The following is a 19677-nucleotide window of genomic DNA, read 5'->3' on the forward strand; positions in this document are numbered from 1 at the left end:
AATACTGAACGAATAAAACCCACGGCTCTTTCCAATGTAAGTGTCTACCAAGCGATGTATAGATATACCGACTACACGGCACAACATTATCTCGTACTATGTTGCATTAGTACAACTACCCATGTGCGTATACCCTGCACGCAAGAAGACCCGAACCCAAACAGACGGAAAGCCTGGTGAGCCGCGTCCCAGAATTCCCAAAACATCATGCTAGGCCGTTGAGATAGGCTCCAGACCCAACGAGAAGCACCATCGCATGCTATCCCGGTCTTACTTCGGACATGGCGTATAGCGGCATGATGGTAGGATAGCACGCAATCTTGGAGCTACTTGACGATGCGTTGCGGGACAACTACTCCAACAGTGGGGAACTGGTGCATAAGCGGGAAGTAAGGCCTAGTTGACAGGCGTAGAAACCTGATAAGAACAATAGCAGGATCACGCAATCGGCTTCCAGAATTGTGAGCCATAAGCAACAGATTCAGCAATGGAGACGAGTGTGTCCTGTAGCGACAGATAGCGTAGGCTGTGTTGAGAACCCGATGCTGTCATTCCTGACACAGATACGATCATCGTTTGGAGAGCTAGTGGGCCAAGGAGCTTTCTTATCGAGTTATTGCGCGAGCAGGGTATCTCAAGATGAGCAGATACAAACTCAATTGATTTAAGATTTGGGACGAGTATCTATGGCTTCTTTTCTGCACCTGGAACATCCCACCAGCGTTCATGCAAATCTCTAAGATCTACTTCTTGGCCAGGAGCCCTAAGATATGAGGTCAAGTCAGTCGAATCATCTAGCTCTGCTTCAGTGTAACCATTGCCAAAGTAGGCAAAGCGATTGCCCTTATGTTCACGTTCGAACTCGAAGTCTTCCCAACGTGGCTCTCGTCTGGCAATGGTGAAATGCGCAGCTGAACCAGGCCACAAGCCATGGATGCGCTGTCCAGGAACTCCACCGTTATTCCAAGACGAGCAGTTATCAGTCAAGACTGTAGTTGGGAAGAAAGCATCACTATAGTCGACAAAGTCGTCTGTCGCCTCCTTAGATGGCACTATAGACTTGTAACCTTGCGAAGAAACCTTGCGAAAAACTTGCGCGAAGTATGCGAGCGAAGTCTCCACGCCATGCGGTACTGTACCCGAAGGACCAGTAGCGTGCGGTCCAGCTAGGAAGAATAAATTGGGGAAACCAGGCGCAGCCAGACCAAAATATGTATATGGGAATCCCCATTTACCTCCAGGCTTCCAGGCTTCATGTAGATCTATCCCTCGCGCCTTGATCGAGAATGGTGGAACGAGGTCGGTGTTGGCACCGGTCGCGCAGAATATCGCGTCAAAATCGAATGTCCTGCCATCGACCGTTTCGATACCTCCAGATGTGAAACGCTTGATGGATGTCTTGACAAGCTCCACATTGTCTTCGGTGAGAGACTCCAAGTAGCCAGGGCCTGGTGTGAGTCGCCTACAGTGGGGTGCGAAATCTGGTATTAATCCGTCAAGCAATTCGGGCTTCTTCGCTACCCGCTTTTTCATAACTTCAATGAATTGCTCCCGCATGCCTTGGTTCTCAGTTGTCCCACGGATCATGGCTCGAAATCGTCTCCAGTATCTATCTTCCATATCTTTCCGGAAGGCTAAATATGTCTCGGGATCTTCCAAAGCTTTGCGCTGCTCCTCGGTGTATGGCTGAGGTTCGAAAGTTCGCTCGTCGCCTGCCCACGATGTTGCGATCCACGTTGGGTTGCGAACGAAGTGAGTGACGTGTTTTGCAACGGGCTGCAGATTCGGCACGACCTGTATACCACTTGCTCCATTTCCGATGACAGCGACTTTCTTATCTGTCGGATCAAAGGAGACATCCCAGTTCGATGTGTGCCTCAAATGGCCTTGGTAGTCGTTCAGGCCCGGATAATTGGGCAACTTCCACTGGTTAAATCGGCCAATGGCGGTGATGACGAAATCAAAACTGTGCGCTGCTGTGGTCCCATCTTTGAGATTGTGTACTATCACCCGCCAATTGGAATGCGTATCATCCCATTCTGCTTCGTCAACGCGATGCTGAAGCTTGACGTACTTGTAGACGTCGTGTTTTCTAGCCTGTGCCTGCCAATAGTCGCGAATCTCGGCACCTCGTGCAAAGATTTCAGACCACTGAGTATTGGGTGAGTATGTCGCTTGGTATACATGGGCGGGAATGTCACATCGCACGCCGGGATATACATTTTCAAGCCACGTGCCGCTCTGTATGTCGTTAGTTCACTCATGAGATGAGTGTCGCAATACACTTACGACATCGTTGTTTTTCTCGAAAATGGTCAATTCAATGCCGGGTACTTTGGCAGGCAAAAGGATGCCAGCGTTGATACCAGATATGCCGGCACCGATGACTGCGACCCTGACCTTTCTTATATGATCGATGCAGCGGGTCGGATCCAACTTCAACTCTGAAGATGGATATGGGGTTGGCGTGGCAGTCTGATCTCCAGCCTGTTCAATGCTTCCTGATGGCACGAGGTGTTCCGTAAGCTGTGCTACGCGTCGCGATGGTGTTGATTCCGACCCAGCAGGGGTTGGCTTGACCGAGTTGGGTAAGACAGGGCTTGGCGCCATCATGTAATCTGCGGGATGTGTTCTTCGCCTCTTCTGTAATGATACTCTCTCACTACACAAAGTTTTCTCCGCATGGCGACTTTAAAGCCCTGATGTAAGCTGTCTCGTTATCGCTAAGTCTTCTGATGAGCCCCGAAGCCGTAAGACGCCATTAGATCCGCTATCTGTTCCAGTCCCGCAGAGCCGGTCGTGTGGAAGTGTAAGCACGTCTTTTCTCCACTCGTTGTCGGAATCGCGCCGTGTCAATCGCCATGGATGTCGTGATCGCTCCCCTGCGTTGACGCTACATCCCGCCCTTGGAATTGGAGTAGCAGCTAAGAAAACTGAGGTGGGTCCAAGACTATACAGCTTCCGCGGCATTTGTTCCGAGCGCAAGACATCTCCCAAGATTATGGTGTGTTGTGACACATGTTCCAAAGCTGTCGCGTATATCTGTGGTGTGCAGTACTTATTGACACGAAACTAGAGAACTTCTGACAGAACTCTTCTTTTTTTTGGAACCTTTACATGGATACGATGTGTAGATGGCATTGGACTTTTACTGTGGAATAATATGGTCTTTAGCATCAACTCCAACTTTCCAGCGATACGTCGATGCCACGTGCTCTTCGAGCGGACCCTTCTGTCCCTTCTTCGCGTAGAAATTTTCCCGATAAGTGCCACCGGGCACAGCGTAGTCATCCCAGAATAACCCCCGCTTTTTGAGCTCTGGAAGTAACAACTCAATGACGTCCTTGAAGGACTGTGGGAAGAGCGCGTACGCCTGTGTCCATCAGTATCAATTATGACATGGGAATCGGACATAACTCACCACGTTGAAACCGTCGATGTCAGCTTCGTCAATCCAAATTTGCAGTCCATCTGCCACCTGCGATGGTGTACCAACAAGAATAGGTCCATTTCCGCCGATGCTCACGTGTTCCGCAACTGTGTGTTTCGTCCATTTCGAGGTTCCAGGGGAAAAGCGAGCATAGCCCTCAACAGTAGACCGCACAGCATTGCTCTCCACGTGTCGCAGTTCCTCGTCGTCTCCATACTTCCCAAGGTCAATCCCAGTCCAACCACAAAACAGCGCCAGCGCACCGTCCAAAGACGCATATTTTCGATAATCTGCAAGCTTGGCCTGGGCCTCTTCTTCGGTGCGACCGATGATAGGAGTTACAAGAGCAAGGAATTTGATGTTCTTTCCATCCCGACCGAATTGTGATGAAGCAATCTGTCGGATCTCTGCGACATTCTTTGCACAGACCTCCGGCGCATGAGCGGAAACAAAGATTGCTTCTGCATTCTGAGCTGCAAAGCTCTTACCTGCTTTCGATGCACCCGCCTGGAGAATCAGAGGTGTGCGTTGTGGGCTAGGTTGGCAAATATGAGGACCGGGCACACTGAAATACTTCCCTTCGTGGTTGATCTCGCGCACTCGATCAGGCACCGTATATACGCCCTTCTTCTGATCCAAAACAACTGCATCATCTCTCCAAGATGATTCCAGGAGCTTGTACATGACTTTTACGTATTCCTCAGCCTGGGCGTAGCGCTCGTCGTGCTGAGTATTGTCAGCAGCATGTTTCGAATCGAGCTACGGTACCAACCGGTAATTGCTCTCTCATACCCATATTACGTGCGGCGGAGTCAAGATAGCTTGTCACGATCTGTAAGCACTGTCAATTATGAACTCGCTCAGAAAGCAAGTTTTCCTTACATTCCAACCGAGTCTAGACAATGTCAGTTCCTGGAGAGGACCGGAATCGTGATTGTCTTACCTCCCCTTGGAAAGATGATCGATAGTCGATAGCCTCCGAGCAAGATGATATGGCTGTTCATATGTTGTCGAAACAGTCACACCGAATCCAATGCTCTTGGTCACTGCAGCCATTGCGCTTACAACAGCCAAAGGCTCGTTGACTGGCCATTGTGCTCCTGATATTTTTGCAGCATCAAGATTGCCGTTGTAAACATCATATCCACCAAGCACGTCAGCCACAAAGATGCCATGGATTTTGGCTTTCTCGAGCAGCTTCGCAAGCTCTACCCAGTGCTCGACATCGTTGAACTCATGCGAATGATCGTCAGGATGTCTCCACAAGCCTGGCGACTGATGGCCACTACCTATTCGAGATTACTTGTCAGCCAGTGACGAGGTTTAACCAATTGAACTGCTATTGACACAGGACTATTGGCTTCTTGAGGGGTTGTCACGTGGACTCACACATCTCAACGAAGGCATTGATGATTAGCTTCTTGCCCACACCAATCTTCGGCTTTGCGTTTTTCGCATCCCCATTGCCATTTTCTCGAACTCTTTTTGCCATTGTCGTTATAGGTTGTGTCTTCGCGTTGCATCGAATGGCGTCGTGCGGAAGAAGTGTCGTGGTTCTGAGAGGCGATGATGTGCTTTGAACGATTTCAAACGTGATCGCTTATCTGCGGGATGTCATCATACCATACCCGAAGTACTATACTCACTACATATTTATCTCCGATGTAGGGCCTTCTGTCTATGCTCCGCACGACTACAGTACGCTACGGTATGTTGGGGCGGTAGACCTGGGAACTTGCCGACCACTTGTATTGTGCCATCCGAACCCACAATGGCGACTGGCATTGCTCCGCCTTACACAATAAGCGCGGAGTAATGGAGGTTTTCTAGCCCATTTGGAAGATCGACGCGCATATTCCCGGAAGGTGCAAACTTGGAAATCCGGGAGTTGGAGGTCGGCGAGTTGGAGATTGGAAAGTTGGAGGTAGGAAATCACGTCGAGCATCTGCATCCAAGGCAGCTCTGCTCCGTCTTGCACTCACCTGTCATCAAAACCAAGGTCGTCACCTCTAATTGACTCAAGTTACTAAGACACAATGAAGTTGCGGACCAAGCGAGCATGCAGCACTACAGGAGTGCTTCCAACAGATACCGTATTGAAAAGACGGAAAACACTTGACGAAGTCCGGCAAAGAGAGGGAAATGATAACTTGCCTGTAGTACAGTCAGCATTAAAGCTCCATGCGATACGTCAACCATACGATGTCGCTACTGACCACCCTCTTCCGACGATCCAACAAGATTCCGAACTGTTGGTTAAAGTGCAAGCAGTAGGACTCAACCCAATTGACTGGAAGGCGCCGTACGTAGCACAAACCTTGCATCTTATTCCTATCTCCATTAACAAGCCACCAGTGACTACAACTTCGGTATCCCTACCTTACCATACATATCCGGCCGCGAATATGCCGGCACAGTAGTCCAAATCCCTTCCACCTCATCACCATCTCGCCCTATCAAAATCGGAGACCTCGTCCTCATCCCCTCAACAGACTACCGCGACCTACGCAAAGCCGCATTCCAAGAATACAGCGTCGCATCCTCCTTCAACACCATCCGTCTTCCTCCAGCCATATCTCTCAACTCAGGCAGTATACTAGGCGTAGCCTTTGTATCCGCCGCTCTCACACTAGGCATATGCATGGGCCTCGACTTTTCCGTTATAGAATCCGGACCTGATCTTCTCAATATTGTACGCAACCTCGATTCCAGTAGTCTCCCAACTGATATACAACAAGAGTGCCTGCACGGCATTACTCTGAAAGAACGTGTTGGGGCTGGAGACTACCTAGTTATCTGGGGCGCAAGCTCAGTCTGTGCGAACATCACGACGCAAATAGCGTGTCTTGCAGGTATCAAGATCATCTCGGTCGTTGATGCAGCGAAACATGGATCTAGGCTGTCTTCGACCAAAGCCATCGTACCAGATCTAGTTGTCGACTCATACGACCCACAAAGAGCGATTCAAGTCATCAAAGCAAACGCTGGCAAAGGAGGCGCACGTTTTGGATTCGATACCATGGGCAAGGATACAGCGAGGCATCTGCTCGACGCTCTTGCAACACCTGCACCACAGTCGTCACCATCATCTCTTGCAGAGGTGGAATCAACAAATGGTACAAAAGCTTCTGAGCGACGGGATAGTAAACTACCCACCCCTCCGTCTACACCCTTTGATGCTTCTTCCGGAGGCCAGAAATCTCATCTCGTGGGTTTGACTGGTCTGCCAAAAGGAGATGCACCCAAAGGAGTCGTGCTACACAGCGTTCCTATCAAGCTATATCACGAGGTTCCGCAAGTGGGTGAAGCGCTCAGTGCGTGGTGTGAGCGGTTACTAGCCAAGGGCTTGTTGGTACCACCGGATGTTGTGGATACGGTTGATGGGTTGGAAGGCATTAACGCGGGTCTTGATCGAATGAGGAGGAGGGAGGTCAGCGGAGGGCGATTGGTCGCTGTGCTAAAGTGAGAAGAGCAAACGATTGTACGTGAGTACCAGAAAAGACACGAGCGATGAAACAGCATTTAGAGGTAAAAATATCCCAGTGCATTTTGATATATAGTACAGTACGCAAATCGTGTTTCGGCTCTAAGAAGGCTAGACGGTGATTACCGAAAACAGCAACGGTCATCCAGGGTATGATCATCGTGGTCGCTTTCGTTCAAAACTACACAAATGCAATCTCCACGCTCACCCAATTAGGCAGCGTCCAAGTCGTCAGTCTCTCCAAAACGCCACCCAAAATGCATAATTTTGCTGTTCGTACCTCCCAATGCGCCCACGATGCAAGAGTCCATGATGATGGGTATAGAAGAAAAAAAGTACATGTAGAAACCAAAGGGTATGCGCTAAAAGACGAGGATGAGGATGATGGGCGTCGTAGAGATAAGAGTCATTTCGGGTACAGTTCGTAAAAGGGTTTCGATCAAAGGAGAGAAGGACATTAGTTTTCATCCTCACTGCTCCAACCGCCATCATCTTCCTGATCTATACTCTCCATGACCTCTTTGATGACTCCGTGACTCTTCGGGTCCAAGTTCATAGCAATCGTAAGGTGTCGGATCGCGCTCGCACGGTCTCGCAGTTTCTTGTAACACCTACCAAGCAGGAAGTGGATGTTCGGGTCGTCTGGTGCAGCATCTTTAAGATAAAGCAGCTCGTGTAGAGCCTCTTGTGGCGCATTCAACTTGAGTAGAACCTGGGATTTGCGGAAACGTGCCATGACGGAACGCGGCTCGATCTTGATTGCGTTTTCGAATTGCAACAACGCGGGCTCGGTCTTCTTCATGCGATCCAGGACCTGCACAACATTGTTAGTTTCCGACAGACAAACAGGTAGAGCAGAAGGCTTACCAATCCTACTCGAACAAGCAGCATGGCGTTGTTCTGATTGATCTCCGCTGCCGCCCGATAGTGCTTCTCAGCCACTTCATACTTGCCCAGACGCTCGTAAACATTTCCAAGACCATACCAGCCGTTGTAGTGCCTGTTGTCCGCGCTGATTGCGTTTCGATAGGCCGCCATTGCCTTGTCAAACTCTTCATTCGCAACATGCTCATGACCTTGAAGGGTGAAAGCATAGGCAAACTTTGGATCCAGTTGAGTAGCTCGAGAGAAGCACTTGACAGCCTCATCATGTTGCCCGTTTATGGAACTCGCGTTGCCCAGTGCACACCAAGCCTGTGGGGAAAGGCGGTCTTGGTCCATCAGCGTGTGCGCAAGATGACCCAGGGCCACCTCGTCCCTGAGCTGCCAGAGCGTGTTGGAATATACTTCCATGTGCTCTGAAGAGGCTGGAACCATTTCTCGGATCTTTCGAAACGTGCTGGCTGCCTCTGCGTAATGAGTTCGCTCGTAGTGAGCCTTGCCGATCTGCGCCAGGACCCAAGGCGTCTCCCGTTGTGGTTTGGGCACGACTCCAAATGCTTCCAGTGCCTTTGTTGCGTCATAGCGACTGAGGTGGCGGTAGCCAGAACCTATCTTGAGGAGGAGATCAAGCAGCCAGGTCAAGGCGTCCCGTTCCCGCTCCTTATCGCGAGAAGTGTCTATGGGCGGAGCGGCCATCTTCGGCGGCGGCGCAACAGCTGTATCGATCATGCTTGTCGGCCTGCTCTGCGGCTTTGAGGGCTCGGAAGTATCGACCTGCGGTTTCCTGTTGCCACTAACAACCCTGCCTACAGTCGAGCCAGTCGTTGAGCGGGGCTTAGGAGCCGCTGCTCTGGCTTTCCGCAATTCACGTCGCTCTTTCGACTCCATTTCCCTGGTTTCTCTGCTTGATGTAGTTCCTGGCCGGGTGGGCCGAATCTGAGTAATGGAGTTCAACAGCCGTACACTGCGTCGTGGGGGCGCTGCCGTCGGATCGAACGGTTGTGACTGAGGTTGAGATTGTGGGTGGGATTGTGATGGAGGCTGTGGGTGGGATTGCGATTGCGGCTGCGGTTGCTGCAGAGAATGACCAGACACGGTTCTCTTATGGCCGTTCTGGTACACAGGCCGCGGGATATCCGTTTGGTCGACCTCGGGGTTTGTCTTGGTGCGGGCTCTCGACGTGATGGGGCGCGACTGAACTGGACCGCCAGCCTCTCCCATCATAGCATGATCATCGCGGATGTTCTGGCCGTTGCCAAAGGGGTTTTCGGAATCTTGGTAGGAGTTGGGCTGTGCGCTGCGGCCGTTCAACCTGGACTGGAAGCTGTTCGAGGCAGAAACGGGAGGAAGCATATCGGGCGTGATCTTGAAAACGTTGTGGGGGCGGACGACGGCGCCAATATCGCAGAGGCCGGTAAAGGCGTCCCACATGAAAGAGTTGATCTTGAGCGCGTCGACAAAATAATCAATGGCCTTTTTGGAGTCGCCGTGTGCTGCGTACAGCTTCCCCAGCATGCAGTAGCAGGCGGCGGCGTCGGGCACATGTCGTCTCGATGTCTCGGAATGCTTGTCTGGGATGTTGTTAGTGAAGGGCACTGGCGACGACTACTGTAACTCCTTACTCCAGTGGTTGCGTCCTGCCCACAGGCCGCGCACCTTCTCCAAGGCCTGGGCTCCCTGCTCATAGCGACCGAGGGCGAGACAGGCTTGGGCGAAGATGTAGGCGCATCCCAGATGTTGTGTATGGGCATTCTTTGACCGCGCATCGTCTAACGCCTGCTTGTATCGTCCCAGACGGATGTTACAAAGAGCAAGTAGGTGGGCGGCGTCCGGGCTGCGGGGATCGAGGGCGTGCAGGCGGCCGGCAAGGAACAGAGCGTTTTCAGTGAAGCCGTTGTCCAGGTGGTAGTGTACGAGCTGGCGCAGTTGGGCATTGACGCCTGGGGGTGCTGACATGCTTGCTTGGCGACAGCGACGACAGAAAACGGATCCTCAATACGGTGCGCTCATAGTCCATGCGGCGTTGGCTATGGCGGCTGGGGCTGGGGTTGTGATGGTGTTGCGGGCAGGTGAGGGCAACGCGGTCAAGGTTGTTGGTTTACGCGCTATCGACGCCAAGCAATGCAGCAAAACAATGTTCCACCTACGTCTTTTGTACACATCTGCAGCCAGCCAGCTAGCCCAGCCCCGACAACCAGCCATCCATTGATCCCACCTTCACCATGGCAAAGGTTCGCAGTCCCGCCTACCGCCACCTGGATGCACCACTCACTGATGATTCCTCTTAGAAAGCTACCAAGACGTTGGCCGCCTCCAACACCAAGCGCCTCAACCAAACGCTCTACATAACGCTTGCCGTCCACGGCCTCTGGTGGCTCCTGCGTGCGCTGATCTTCCGTGCCTCTCTATCACGTAAATCACTGCTCGTCTATGTTCTCCTCTCGGCTCCCCAGCTCCTCATCGAGCTCTACTTCGAGCGCCTCTCCCGCCCCACCCTTACTGCCGATGGCGGCGTGCAGCGAGCTGGCGAGGACCTCGACGCAAAGGGCCTGACCGAGTACATGTGGGATGTTGTTTACTGGACCTATGGCTGCATCACTATGTCAGCTATTCTTGGCGACTACGCCTGGTGGTTGTGGGCAGTCATCCCCGCCTACAGCGGCTATGCCGCTTGGGGCATGTACACTGGCATGAGGGGTGGATATCAGGACGCAGCTGGTGTACCCCAACCACAAGCAAGCAAGAGGCAGGCCAAGATGGAGAAGCGTGGTGGACAGAAGATGCAATACCGTTGAAGAATTGGGTTCGTTAGGCATGTATTATACATCATTACACATAAAACTACACTATGCCTCGACCCGCGTGGGAATCTTGGGAATGCCTCGCTTGCGGTCCTGGTGCGGCACACCATACCGCCATCCAGCTGCAGCCGCTCCTCTTCCATCTCTGCCCGCAGCCTCTACGCTGACGTCCTTGAAGACGAAATCCCACCTCCGCTGAGGCACCACTTTCATGGCCCTAAGCTCTTCTTCCTTTCGCTTCTCTTCCTTCTTCTTCTTGTCCTGCTCTAATTCAAAGCGCTGCTCTGCGAGCTTTCTGCGCTTCTCTATTGAAAGCCCCATCTCAGCTTCGCGCTCTGCCTGCACAAGTTCTGGATGTGGAATGCGAGCGTCGGCAGGCAAGAGCGTGTTGTCAAAAGCCTTACCAGCATCTTCTCGAGTGAAGCGCCGTGACTCGGCAACGGGTACGAAAAGTTGCTGACGTGTTGCGGGATGTACTGCCAGGTCATTGATGGGCTCGTGGACAATGGGTCGTACGTTCCTGTTCTGAGGGAGGGAGGGGTCGATGTGGGGGGTTGTTGGAAGCATGGAGAGCACTGCCTTAGAGTAGGGAAGTGCAAGTGTTTTGCCCTGAACATGTTGTGTTAGCGCTTGTACAACAGTGCTTTCTCGATATTTGAGTGAACAAGTCGACGACGTTCAGCAAGAGCATGACTTAAGTTTTGTAACCATGTGGATGTCTTAAAGACTAATCGATTTTTTAAGAAGCTCATCATGTCGTGTTGTGTGGGATAGATGCAAGAGAGAAAACATACCTGGGCAACCCACTCCTTCTCCATTTGCTTCAATCGCACCACCGCGCCGATACGCTCGTTGCTGACGCCGAACTCGACACTGGCAAGCGATACTGTGGCGCCGTCTTTCTTGACTCTCCGCCAAATAGCTTCCCTTAGGTCTTCGCTTAGGACTGGCTGGCTGCGGAAGTACTGATTGAGCGGGAAAGGCCGTAAGTCTTCTGCCGTTTCAGGCGGAAGCTTGCTGTCGTCTTCCTTTGGGCTTGGCTTCTTGTTTTCCTTCTGTTCGGCTGCACCAGACTGAATTGCTGCTTCGAGATCGTCCAAGTTCTCCTGTCCTGCAGGTGTCGCCTCTGTGGTCCCTTCTGCCTTGGCTTCTATGCCGGCTTGCTCTGGCTTTGTCGAGGCCGCAGCCTTTGCGCCCCCGTCCCTTTTCCACCCAGGGCCAGCACGCACTAGATTGCCATACTTGTCGTAAGCTCCTAGGTAGTTTGTCGAGTCTGGTATAGGTTCTTTGAGGTTCCGACCAGGCCCATTGAGCCACTCATAGAACTTCCGCCGCCGTAATGTGATTTGTGGGCATGGTGTCTGTGAGAATTGCCGCGAATGCCGTGACGAATTCGAGACGGGTTGTGGCCGTGCAGCGAAGCACTGAGTGACCTGTGATGGAGCGGCAGGTGTAGAAAAGTTTGAACACCGTAACCGAGGGGGCATGTTGAAAATGTGAGGGGCTACCGCATTGGCGCCGGGTATCAAAGATGAAAAGAAAGGGAAGGGAAGAGAGGGCGTGGACACGTGAGTGAGTCTAGACGGAGGAAGTAGTAGAGTTGAGTGAGGAAGAATGGGGACCTCGCAGGAAATTCTTAGTGAGACGCGATGTTGGTTAGCGCCTTGGCACCTATGGAGACCACGAACATCACCTAGACAGGATGCCTTTTTGGTATCACTGTTCAGTGGTCGAATATTGGAGATTACTAAATGGGTAATCAGAGTTGACTTTTACCAATGCTATTGGAATGCCACACACTTAACGCCATATCTTGCGCCGAAAAATGGTATTCAAAACTATGAGGCCGTTACATAACTGCCGAGGCAGACGCAAGAATATCAAGAAACAAAGCCGCGATTATCATGGAATATGCCGTCGAGACCGAACAATGCATACTCCAGTATGCATAAAGTCCCAACCGTAACAAACTGTAAACTCAAAAAGAACATGCGGCGAGCCGCCATAGAAGGTTCCCTCTACTAACAACCTTGACCCATCAGCTAGCCAGGCAACGCATTCTGAAGGTCCACAATCGTAGTGCTGCGTCTTGCATGAACATCTCAAGGCACGTGGTAAGACGAGTAAGTTCTCAAAACCTTCGCCATACACCACGGTATGAATAGTTCCCAAATGTTCCGAATAAAGAAGCGGTAAAGGTCGACGCACAGCCAAAGCAAATGCGTACGATGGTAACGAAGAGACACTCCATTCTCCAGACTCCGGTGTAATGATCAAACAAGCAAATCGCACAAGGGGGAATCATCGCTGTATGCTGCAAAGAGAGCCACGCCCACTGGGCATGAAAGCCCTAGTCACCCCACGCCAGTACCCATGCCCTTGCGTTAATGAAGCCAAATACAACCCAAACGACTCAACACCTCGCCATGATTGAAAAGACAGGATATAGTGGCAACAACAAATGAAGGCCGGATATGCAAACGCTCCGTGATGAGCACCCCCAACTCCTCAATCATCACTCATAATGGCATAACAGATATAGGTTGGTGTCTCGCGCGCTCAATCATGGAGGTGGGTGTCTCTAGCGCCCCATCATGTAGGTAGAATAGCCCGAGAAGCCGTTCCCGGCACCACTGGATGCGAGTGGCTGGCGCATAGCACCGGCCATGTCGTTATGGCTCATCCCGAAGCCACCGTTGGAATACATGCCAAAACCGGAACTATTGTTGGTGTGCACAGGAGTCGATAGGCCTGGAGGAACGGACAATCCTGGTGGTGGTCCAGTGGCCGTAGAGAAGCCTGGGGGACCTGCGGCACTACTACCGAAACCCGAGAGAGGGGTGGATGGGGCAATGGCAGATTGCGGGCCCATTGCTGAGTTCTGGCCACTGCGAACACCCAAGGGGTTCTTAGAGAAGCTCAAGCGAATGCCTCCCTTGACGCTGTTGTGAAGCATATATCCATAAAGCTCGTTGAGAGCCTTGGTAGCAAACGACGTGTCCTCAAACTCGACAAAGCACATGGGACCGTTTTGCTTGGTACGGAAACAAAGTCGCTTGTACCCGCGCTGCTTAGAAAAGACAGCCTTGAGTTCGTCTTCGGACGTGTCCATGGGGAGATTACCCACGTAGAGAGTGTTGCATGGGGGGTTCTGATCAGCAGGATTCACTGGAGGGTATGTTGGCCGCGCAAAGTGCTGCGTGTATTGCTGGTAGCCAGTATTGGGACCACTGCTCAAGGCGGATGGAATGCTGTGTGGTGACAAGGCTGATAAGGCCGGACCAGGCGACTGCATATTGGATCCGGAGCGTGGAGAAGCAAAGTTAGATAGAGGTGGGGATGTGGCATTCGGCACTCCGTTTGTGTTCAAGGAAAGAGATCCGAAGCGCTGGATAGGAATAGAAGGGGTGTGAGGGTTCGTTGCGCGACGCTGCATGCCGGAGTGCATTGGCGGACCGCCCGTGGCGTATCCAATTGACTCGTTGAGCAAGCCGTCATCATCGTCAGCGTCTTCATTGATTACTGACTTGCCCAGATTGCGGCTCGTGAAAGAGGTGTTGACGGGGGATGTCGGCGAGAAAAGGTTGTTGACCGGGAACTCTCCGTTGCCAAGACCTGGGGTCCCGTTGGGTGGGGACATGTTCTCCATGTTTTGGAAGGTGCCGTTGTATCGCGATGATTGTCGGGCGTTGGTTGTAGCGCCGGTCATGACGCCGTTGCCTGTCGCTTGCCGCGCAGGTGTGCTGTCAACTGTGTTGCGGCGCGAGCCGATTGCGCCAGGCGAAGCGTCCTGAGTCAACTCGACGACCAGCGTCGCATCGTTGGTGGCATTGCGCTTTCCGTCGAGGAGCTGACGCGCTTCTTTTGCGCCTTCGAGCGTCTGAAAGTGCGCAATGGCAGAGGCGAAACCCTTGTCGTCGGCATTCCTGGGTGGTGGGAGGATTTCGCAGTCGATGAGGTCTTTTGCGAATAGCAGAATGTTGCGCACGGCATCGCGATCGCTGCTGCTCGGAAGCCTGCGCAATAGAATAGAGTAACGCGCGTTGTTCGTGGGGCCCTTCTCGAGAGGCCTGCGCTCTCCGACGGCGCCCGGCATGGCGTACATGGATGGTGCGAATACGTCGGCCGTCATGGTGTTGTGCGATGCAAACGGCTTTGGCGGCGACGACGACGTGGAGCTGCTGTGAGAGCCGTGAGAGCCGTGGGGGAATGGGCTGTTGGACAAGTTCGAGGGGCTTGTGCTGCTGGGACTCGGGCGGGCGGCCATGTCGGCCTTTGTCTACCAGGCGTGTGGCAGAGACAAAGGACGCGGCAGCGACGGCAGCCTGGACGCGGGCGGCGCAAGAGAATTGCGCGTCGGCAGGTGTGAAGATGGCGGTGGTGGTGGTGAAGGTGGCGAGGGTAATAGCGAAGGCGGCAGCAGGACCAGGGCAGATGGACGGGCGTCGACAGCAGTGTTGATGGCAGGCCGCAGCGGTCGAGGGCGTGAGCGTGGGCGGGCGGCGGGCCTGGGCAATGCGCGCTGTCGGGGCTCTGGCACTGGGCCAATGGGCTTGAGGCAGGAACCGCAGCCAAATCTGGGTGCAATTGTGGCAGAAGCGAGCCTGGGAGACTACAGTAGCGGGCGATCTAGTATTTGCAAGCAGAGAGGGTGGGCATTAGGCAGACGCAGGCGATGATGGGGCGGCAGTGGGAGGGGAGGAGAAGCGGCAGAAGGGCGAGTGAAACCCCCCCGGCATAGCGTTGACGGGGCGCGACTGCCTCTAGGACGACGACTCTGATGATGAGCCCAGGGAAGGCGCGTCGGAGCTAATTTGATTACTGTGCGAGTCCTGGATTCGCCCGTCACACAGGTACCCCATTCCAACCACTCGACGCCGCGCTGCGCTACCCACAGCACTCGATTCCCATGGCAGCACGGCTGTCGTTGGGCTGCTTGCAGTCTCGTTGGCCCCTCGCGTCTTAGCGGCCGCGAGTATAACCAGGGCTGAGTTTAGCCTCTCCTCATCATCATCATCGCCGTGCGTTGGGCCCTATGGGAGAGATCGGCCCCAAGATGCAGCGCTTGATCCACGGAACTACGGTTCATGGACGGGCCCCTATCTGCGGGCCAACAACCTTGGAACGCTGGCACTGCTCCGACTGTGTGCTGAGCGCGTGAGCCCAACGCTATCCGACCCTCGACATCTGTCCACGATGCTTATCCGTGCCATCTGCTACATCAGGCAGAGACGCGCTGTCGGCTTTCTCTGCCAATCACCGTCTCTGAATCTGCACTCGGCATGCCGGTGCACATCTCGACCAAAAGCAAGTTCCATCAAATAGCGATCCTTTATCTTGACCCTTTATTCACGTTGCGGGGCTGCCCAAGGGGTCCGAAGAAACCCATCTCCCGTGCACTTGGGAAGTGGAAAGACACTGATTCGCTCATCACTCAGGCCATGTTCCATGCTTCTTTGCTTTGTTCGCCCAATCAGACGTCCGTCGTCCCGTCCATTTATGCGCTATCTTTCCGGTCAGAATGGCCACCCCTCACGACTAGGCCTTGTAACATGTATCAGAGAGCTATCGTCGCTCGAAAATTCCTTGCAGACATGCCCAAGGAGCTGGCGCTTCGGCGCTGACTGTCAGTGCGGTACGACGCAAGATAGACACCGCCGGTATGGCTGGAGTAGAGCACGTTGTGGGGATGTTCCGAGGTCTCGATCAACGCCTGACTAGTCAGATCTATCATGTACGCCACTTCCCCGAGATCGCTAAGACCGTTGCAGCGATTAGCCTGATTGACTGAGATCGCGCAACTTGGAGGTAGGCTACAGCTCTGAACGAGACTATCTTGCTGTCTCGTCGCATTATTTGGAGACACGCTAGAGTCGGTAATTGTAGTTTGTACCGCAGCGTTTCGCATTCGCCTAAGAACGGGTTGCCTCGTGGTAGGGTCCATGACCAATTAGAACGATGTAGGCTACGCCACGCCTGGCATACGTCACCCTGTTGCGGCCGTAAGTGGAACATTACCACCACATCGGCACAATCAAGTGATTGCTCTGGCGAAACAACACCATCAATCAAGAGAACCGAGCCAAAAGCGCTACTTCCTGCTGCAAGCACCCCAGAAAGACCATTCTTGCAACAACTACGTCAGATACTTGTTTGAATCAAGGCTGTACAGGAAAGAAGACTATAAAGGTAAGCAAAACACGATGAGAAATGAGCATCATCTCCTCGAAGCTTTATAATACGATTGGGCTTTTAACATCGCAAACCTTTTGACTACACACCGCTCACAATGTGTTGCAGAAAGAACCGCCAGCAACGTTTTGAACAACAACTGTTGTATTCGCCACCAAGACGAACCTGTTGTAAAGCACGTCTCGTACAGGCTCAGTCGAACACTATCGGCACGTATAGTTCATCTCAGCGGCCCACCATGGTATGATTACAAGGCACCAGTGGTGCTAGACAAACAACTGACGTGGTACAGGCTGGTCTCATCGCAGTCAGTATTGGCCTTGGTGCCGAGAAGCTGGGACGTACCATCTCCGAAAAAAGGCTCGAAAGAAAGGAGAAGAAGGCTATTGCTGTATGTTCCCTATCTGTATGAAATGCCATACTGCCAGCTAACCAGCTGTTGTAGCAACACGAAGCTATATATGGCTCTTCGTCATCTGCTCCACCGCCGCCAATGACGACCCGAGAGCGGCAAAATAAGACGCAGAACAAACGCGAAGAGGCTCAGCGGGCGCTTGATGAAGCTCGTCGAGAGCAACCAAGCGTTCCACAGTATGAAAGCAGACGCCCAAGTATGGATGCAGAGAGGGCTAGTACAGAAGAGCCGCCGCCGAGTTACGAAGATGCCACACGTCATGAAGTCAGGCGTTCTTGAGTCGTCAAATTGTGCGATTGGTCTAGTATGTGTGCGAGATCTCCGTGTAAACTATCGTAATGTTTCGAATGTCATTTTGTAATAGCCACTAGTTCCTGCGAAGAAAGTGTTCTTCGTTCGCCAAATGCGGTAGTCCACGAACGTTGGTACTGCACTTTCACTCGGCTCACGCGTACACCTGCTAGCCTGAACATTGGTCACTTTCGTCTGCTCATCGATCTTCGTCACGATGCAAACGCTCTGCGCACGGATATAATTCCGGCCAGCTCTTGCTCTCTCACTCCCACCCCGACTTCCATACAACTACATTTCATCACAATATAGTCCCTGAACCCATCAGAGACAGCTAGGAAACCGCAAGATATGACTCCCTGGACTTCCTCCAACAAAGGCGCTGCTGCGCACGACCGAATTGAAGCGCCGGTCACAGTACGAGGTTACCTCATGTGCGTCTTCGCCGCGTTTGGTGGTATCCTTTTCGGCTATGACTCGGGCTACATCAATGGCGTGTTAGGCATGGACTACTTCAAGCAGCAGTTTGGAGGTAAACTCGGCCTCACGCAGACTCTCGTGCTTTAATATTAACGTCACCACTAGGACCTTCCGCCAGTGAGGAAGCTTACAACGGCCACCTTTACAAAACATGGGAGAAGTCTCTCATCGTCTCTATTCTCTCTGCTGGTACTTTCTTTGGAGCTCTTACCGCGGGGTCCATAGCGGACTGGATCGGCCGTCGCGCCACTATCATCACTGGGTGCGCCATCTTCTCGCTTGGTGTCGTCTTACAGGTGGCTGCTTCCAGCGTAGGCGTCCTAATTCCGGGTCGTCTGATCCCAGGTTTTGGAATTCGGTTTGTCTCCGCTGTCATCATTCTATATATGTCTGAGGTTGCACCCAAGCGCTTTCGTGGAGCCATCGTATCAGGATATCAGTTCTGCATCACTATCGGCCTGCTCCTAGCATCGGTGGTTGATAACGGAACCAAAGACCGTATGGACTCCAGTGCGTATCGTATCCCCATTGGGTTGCAGTGGCTATTTGCGACTGTCCTCGGCGTTGGCCTCTTCTTACTACCTGAGTCGCCCCGTTGGTATGTCAAGAAAGGTCGTCATGAGGCTGGGGCTCGTGCTCTTGGTACCCTACGTGGGCAGGCTGCCAACTCGGACTATGTCCGGGATGAGCTCCACGAGCTCATCGCTAATCATGAATACGAGAAGCATATGCAAGCGGGCTGGGCTGATTGCTTTCGTGGTGGATGGAAGCCATCTAGCAATCTCCGCCATGTAGTCCTCGGAATGGCACTTCAAATGATGCAGCAGTGGACTGGTGTGAATTTTGGTAAGTGACTTACACATCCACAAGCATACTTTTCCAGCACTAACTTATCGCAAAAGTCTTCTACTACGGCTCTACTTTCTTCAAGACAGTCGGCATACAGAATGCCTTCCTGGTTTCTATGATCACGACCGCCGTCAATGTTGGCTCCACACCCATCTCATTTTGGACGATCGAAAAGTTCGGCCGGCGCGCGCTCCTGATCTACGGCGCTGTCGGTATGCTCGTCTGCGAATTCATTATCGCCATTGTCGGTACCGTTGACGAAGGCAGCAAGGCAGCCGGGTTGTGCCTCATTGTCTTTACCTGCATCTACATCTTCTTCTTTGCATCGACCTGGGGTCCAGGTGCTTGGGTTCTAATCGGCGAGATCTTTCCTCTCCCCATACGTGCCAAGGGCGTCGCTCTCTCAACAGCCAGCAATGTAAGTAACGCAGATCCCCTAACAATTACGAATTGGTTGCTAACTTAGCAGTGGTTCTGGAACTTTGTCATCGGCTTCATCACCCCCTATATGGTTGACGAGACCTACGGGAATATGAAGGCTAAAGTTTTCTTCGTTTGGGGTGCTACATGCACTGTCTGCGTTCTCTTTGCGTACTTCTTGGTGCTTGAGACTAAGGGTTTATCCCTCGAGCAAGTCGATCGCATGCTTGAGGAGACGACCCCACGCACGTCGAAGAAATGGGTTCCACATAGCCTGTTTGAGGACCGCGCTGGTGTATCCTCGCTAGACACGGCGGAGAAGATGAACAGTCGCGAGCCGATTGCGCATCGCGAACATCCCGATATTTAAGCTGATGCTGTTGGCTTATCCTATGTAAAGGTATAATCACTTTCGTGCCTTCGCATAGCCATC

The 19677-nt window shown here is 52.6% G+C and overlaps 8 protein-coding genes across 8 annotated transcripts; 3 read left to right on the forward strand and 5 right to left on the reverse strand.

Moving 5' to 3' along the window:
* Positions 1-684: 684 nt before the first annotated feature.
* Positions 685-2610, reverse strand: J4E82_004935 (uncharacterized protein; the record flags this gene model as incomplete). Its single annotated transcript, XM_051731207.1, has 2 exons — positions 685-2241; positions 2290-2610. The coding sequence occupies 2 exons, from the start codon at positions 2608-2610 to the stop codon at positions 685-687; spliced, it is 1878 nt and encodes a 625-aa protein (XP_051589142.1).
* Positions 2611-3148: 538 nt separating this feature from the next.
* J4E82_004936 (uncharacterized protein) lies at positions 3149-4922 on the reverse strand (the record flags this gene model as incomplete). Its single annotated transcript, XM_051731208.1, has 6 exons — positions 3149-3373; positions 3422-4156; positions 4203-4262; positions 4313-4325; positions 4374-4719; positions 4820-4922. The coding sequence occupies 6 exons, from the start codon at positions 4920-4922 to the stop codon at positions 3149-3151; spliced, it is 1482 nt and encodes a 493-aa protein (XP_051589143.1).
* Positions 4923-5466: 544 nt separating this feature from the next.
* On the forward strand, positions 5467-6896 carry J4E82_004937 (uncharacterized protein; the record flags this gene model as incomplete). The annotated part of the gene is made up of 2 exons (XM_051731209.1): positions 5467-5732; positions 5786-6896. The coding sequence occupies 2 exons, from the start codon at positions 5467-5469 to the stop codon at positions 6894-6896; spliced, it is 1377 nt and encodes a 458-aa protein (XP_051589144.1).
* Positions 6897-7371: 475 nt separating this feature from the next.
* J4E82_004938 (uncharacterized protein) lies at positions 7372-9752 on the reverse strand (the record flags this gene model as incomplete). The annotated part of the gene is made up of 3 exons (XM_051731210.1): positions 7372-7728; positions 7782-9367; positions 9419-9752. The coding sequence occupies 3 exons, from the start codon at positions 9750-9752 to the stop codon at positions 7372-7374; spliced, it is 2277 nt and encodes a 758-aa protein (XP_051589145.1).
* A 266-nt stretch (positions 9753-10018) lies between these two features.
* J4E82_004939 (uncharacterized protein) lies at positions 10019-10591 on the forward strand (the record flags this gene model as incomplete). The annotated part of the gene is made up of 2 exons (XM_051731211.1): positions 10019-10027; positions 10085-10591. The coding sequence occupies 2 exons, from the start codon at positions 10019-10021 to the stop codon at positions 10589-10591; spliced, it is 516 nt and encodes a 171-aa protein (XP_051589146.1).
* Positions 10592-10642: 51 nt separating this feature from the next.
* J4E82_004940 (uncharacterized protein) lies at positions 10643-12084 on the reverse strand (the record flags this gene model as incomplete). The annotated part of the gene is made up of 2 exons (XM_051731212.1): positions 10643-11206; positions 11392-12084. The coding sequence occupies 2 exons, from the start codon at positions 12082-12084 to the stop codon at positions 10643-10645; spliced, it is 1257 nt and encodes a 418-aa protein (XP_051589147.1).
* Positions 12085-13178: 1094 nt separating this feature from the next.
* J4E82_004941 (uncharacterized protein) lies at positions 13179-14864 on the reverse strand (the record flags this gene model as incomplete). Its single annotated transcript, XM_051731213.1, has 1 exon — positions 13179-14864. The coding sequence occupies one exon, from the start codon at positions 14862-14864 to the stop codon at positions 13179-13181; it is 1686 nt and encodes a 561-aa protein (XP_051589148.1).
* A 2163-nt stretch (positions 14865-17027) lies between these two features.
* J4E82_004942 (uncharacterized protein) lies at positions 17028-19614 on the forward strand (the record flags this gene model as incomplete). The annotated part of the gene is made up of 7 exons (XM_051731214.1): positions 17028-17030; positions 17082-17180; positions 17235-17380; positions 17834-18027; positions 18081-18821; positions 18878-19242; positions 19294-19614. The coding sequence occupies 7 exons, from the start codon at positions 17028-17030 to the stop codon at positions 19612-19614; spliced, it is 1869 nt and encodes a 622-aa protein (XP_051589149.1).
* Between the last annotated feature and the right edge of the window lie 63 nt (positions 19615-19677).

Source organism: Alternaria postmessia (assembly GCF_024291825.1).
Source record: "Alternaria postmessia strain BMP 2775 chromosome Unknown scaffold_24, whole genome shotgun sequence".
NCBI lineage: Eukaryota > Fungi > Ascomycota > Dothideomycetes > Pleosporales > Pleosporaceae > Alternaria > Alternaria postmessia.